General features: G+C 43.6%; 1 protein-coding gene across 2 annotated transcripts; it reads right to left on the reverse strand.

Moving 5' to 3' along the window:
• Window positions 1–524: 524 nt before the first annotated feature.
• LOC148038926 (transcription factor HHO3-like) lies at window positions 525–3670 on the reverse strand. Of its 2 annotated transcripts, none has more exons than XM_087675507.1 (5): window positions 3121–3670; window positions 2694–2995; window positions 2148–2520; window positions 1704–1780; window positions 525–1589 (listed from the first exon to the last, which is right to left on the reverse strand). In XM_087675507.1, exons 1-5 carry the CDS (start codon window positions 3527–3529, stop codon window positions 1014–1016), a joined length of 1737 nt encoding a protein of 578 aa, XP_087531633.1. In that variant the 5' UTR covers window positions 3530–3670; the 3' UTR covers window positions 525–1013. The 2 variants fall into 2 exon arrangements, with proteins under 2 accessions (XP_087531633.1, XP_087531632.1); XM_087675506.1 differs by having other exon boundaries at window positions 525–1592; window positions 3121–3666.
• Window positions 3671–3905: the final 235 nt, after the last annotated feature.

The following is a 3905-nucleotide window of genomic DNA, read 5'->3' on the forward strand; positions in this document are numbered from 1 at the left end:
TTACAATGATCACAATTATCTAGTATTCCCTTTCTTGCTCTTGTCACAGTACCTTCATGATTATCTAGTATACCCTTTGTTGCTCTTGTCACAGTACCTTCACAATTGTCTATTATACCATTTGTTGCTCTTATCACACTACCTTCAAAATTATCCAATATACCATTTTTTGCTCTTGTCATGGTACCATCTTGATTAAAGAAAAATCTTACAAATACCTCTTCATGAATACGCTATCCTCGCCACAAACTAAAGATAATGAATATTTGACTTCTTCAATGAAGAGAAGTGATTGTACATAATCATCTATTAAACCAAAATCTCTAGTGAAACACTAACCATCATCTTCATCCTTGACATTGATATTTTTGCCCTCTCCAACCATTATGATGTTAGTTGTTGGTTTATCTTATAAAAGGCATTGTACTCATATAAATTCATAAGGTACAAAACCTTCTATTGAAGTCTATGGGTCCTTATTTGTTGAATTCATACAAGTTTACATGATAAGGTAGTTTGGGAGATGTTGCGAATCTACCTTCATATGCATTGCAAAAAAATTTAAGTGTTGACAACTGCCATTCATTGCAGCATGGACATATCTTAATAGGCAATGCAGTAAGAACAAAAAACCATACTTAGCTTTGTCCACATTCACCCCTCATTGCAATCTGACTAGTGTTTGGTCTTGTGATAACTCGATATGAATATTGTTTGCGTATTGTCAATGTAAGCTAGAGCTAATGGAAAATGTGAGGACAAAATGAGCAGCTTGTTGTACACCGAGATGCTTGGAGTAAGGCAACGGCTAGGGATTTGAAAGATAACTTTCAAAGTAATGCATTGAATACATAAGGGCTATGATATAACTACACTTTGGGAAAATAAAGAAGAACATAGCTATTGTGAAGCCAATTTTCCATATATGAGATCCCTACAAAGATGTACTGAGAGGACGGGGTCAACTCCGGTTAAAATAGTAAGGCTATAATGACAGGCTAACGATTGCCTTGTTAGCTGTCATGTAAGCCAACGTACTCCACCGCACTACGAATACACCCTATAGACAAATCTGTCTCACGGTGTGTAGGACTCACTCTAGTTGCAGTGGTGATGGTATCGTGCTGCTTTTCTACCTCCATATGATTATCCATGTCATCAGCGTCCTCATCATCATCGTCGTCTTCATTATCATCCAACTCTTCTTGTTGCTCTTGGAGACGCAGGCGCTGGCCAGCAGCCCTATAATCGATCGGCCGATGTGGAGTAAAATTAAGATCACTGCAACTAATCACCTCCGGCTGCGCACGTCCAGGATAATTACCCTGCTCTAGTTCATGATTATTCGTCACCACAGCGCTATAACAACTAGGATTAGCTGCAGCAGAACATGGGTTGGTCGATGGAGGCACCCAGACACGCCCAAGCACAAGGAGATGCTGCGGCGACGGTCCGGGCAGGGCGCCACCTCCAGCTGGCGGTTGTTGCTGTTGTAGAAAGGAGTGGCCGAAGGAGTGACTAGGGTGATGATGCTGATGGTCGTGATCTGTCTGTGATACCAAACTCGGTCTGCGCATGTGCAAACGGAACTTCTGCAGAGGAAAGCACATGCAAATGTTGAGTGCCTTTGGACTGAATTCATAATTCTGAAACTCTTTTGCTTCTAATATATCTACGATTCTTGATTACGGATGTATATCTACCTGAAGGTGGCTCTTAACCTCGTCGTTGGTGAGTCCTTTGACGTCCATGAGCTCACGAATCTGCTTAGGAGTGGCAACTGGAGAACAATGATGAATGATATGAGAGAGAGAGAGAGAGAGAGAGAGAGAGCTTTCGAAGTTCTACATAGAAATTATCAACTTGGATCTATCCCATGTTAATATCCCTTACCAAATCAGTATTTGACAGTACACAATGCACATCAAAGAAAAAAAGAATTTATTGTTTTTCGTGCCATAAGTAACACTCTGCTCGTCGCCCGAAGCAAATAAACGGTAAAATCATTGCAGTGGCAGCTACTCGATATAGATTGCGGTGGATGAAAGTGACAATTATTGAGAATGACAAAGAAAATCTGAGCTCAGGCTCTCAGAGCAGGATAATGATTTAATAAATTAGAAATATCAGGAATAATTGGTACATACCTTGGCATCCACCCAGCTGGTGCAGAGCGTGGAGGAAGCGCTGGTGAAGATCAGGGGACCAGCACCTCCTTGGCTTGCGCTGCACGCTAGCTCCTGCCGGCGCCGCTAAACTAGCCGGGCTTCTAGCGCGCCCGGCGGGTGCACTTCCGCATGCCCTAGCTCCGCCTCCAAATGTAGTAGTAGCAATCGGGGCCACAGCGCTATTGTCCGTCAGACCTCTACTATTGTATTCCGTGCTACCGAGACCTCTCCCGATTTGCCTAGCCTCCTCGTGATCTGCTGTCGCCTGCCGGCTACTGTAGGGCTGAAACCCCCTCCCTGGATCGATCATTGGCGCCCCCTGCCACAAGCCAGCCCTTGATTGATCTCCCGCCTGCACGATGAATATTAAATTAGGGTTAGTTCAGTTCATCCATTCTTACTTCAAACAAAGTTGAAGCTATACGCTACCCTAGCTGCCCTTTAATAATCACTTCATCCACAGCGATAATACAGAAATTAAGCGGCGGTGATAAGGATCTTAATCTTTTATAATGCTAGACTTGCCTCATTTTTGGGTTTGAAGTGCCATTCTCCAGGAATCAAGGGCGGAGCGTTCTCTTCGTTACCTTTGCAGGCAGCGGCCATGGCTCCATCGCTACCATCCACTTGTCCAAGATCAACTGTAACAGATGGCCATTTGATCCTCTTGACTTCGTGCATAATCTCCCCCAGCCCAGGGAGGCTTCTTGTCCTCAACCCGCCATAGCTGCACAGCAACTGTAACGGAGGAGCAGACGAAGGAGACGGGGTGGTGTTGAGCTTGCAGGATAACCTGTCTGCCAGTTGCTCCCTCGAAGTTTCAATTGCTAATCGAACGCAAACCATAGCAATGTCACAAAATTAGATGATCAATGCAATAATTCAGCATCAAATCAGCTGAAGGTGCAACTCTCAAGATGTCGAAGCAAGGATATCATGAAAATTGTGATACCTTGGTCTAGAAGCTGCATGCAGAAAGGCAGTTCTCTCTCAAACGCTTGTATTTTGAGTCTCTCATCTTCCAGAGCTTTGTGATAGAGCTCAAGTGAATTAAGGTCATGCAGAGGCAAGGATCGGTGCGCATGGTTAGCTGGTCCGAGACACAGATCGGAAGCCATATAATTCCTTCCCATTGTACTATTATAAAGAAGAAAGCTGCATCCGTTGTCTTGGTTATATATATATAGTAGAGCAAACCATGGACTGCTTATCACTGCCCCGCCTAGACAATCCAGGGGTCGAAAAGAAGAGGAAAGTGTGAGAGAATAAGAAGAGAAGAAGAAGGAAGGAGAAGCGCTTATAATGCTTTTGCATCCCACCACTGCAGACATTAGAAGCCTTTTTAGTCTTGAAGTAGACATTTAAGAAGGGAATAATGCTGCTTTTCATTTAACAATTATTTTACAGTTTCCACGGACATATTTCATGACTCATGAGGCCTTTTCCACAAACCCTACAGAGTGATCTGATCGGGGGATTCCATGGCAATATGCCTTAGAGTTGCCAAGTTACTCTCTCGAGCCTTAGCTATAAACATAACCGCATGTGACTTCCGTGAAATGCCCCTCGGCAAGTTGAAACTCTAAGCAAAGCTCTTGTTCATGAATGAAAAAAATCCAGCCCCCACATGCCCTACCTCCTTGCCCCTTATTCCTCTCTATAATGTTCTTTCACAATTTCCTTCAATCCTTGGGTCCCCCAAGACTTGAAAAGAAACATATACTCTTACACCTTTGT

The sequence above is a fragment of the Lygodium microphyllum genome, chromosome 3 (genome assembly GCF_053477565.2).
Source record: "Lygodium microphyllum isolate KBCC chromosome 3, Lygodium_microphyllum_v1.1.10, whole genome shotgun sequence".
Taxonomy (NCBI): Eukaryota; Viridiplantae; Streptophyta; class Polypodiopsida; order Schizaeales; family Lygodiaceae; genus Lygodium; species Lygodium microphyllum.

Coding starts and splice junctions, on each gene's coding strand:
- LOC148038926 (XM_087675506.1), bottom strand. CDS start 3,529: ATGTCTACTTCAAGACTAAAAAGGCTTCTAATGTCTGCAGTGGTGGGA. Junction 2,521..2,693: donor ACTTCAAACCCAAAAATGAG/GCAAGTCTAGCA, acceptor TTCATCGTGCAG/GCGGGAGATCAATCAAGGGC. Junction 1,781..2,147: donor CCAGCTGGGTGGATGCCAAG/GTATGTACCAAT, acceptor ATTGTTCTCCAG/TTGCCACTCCTAAGCAGATT.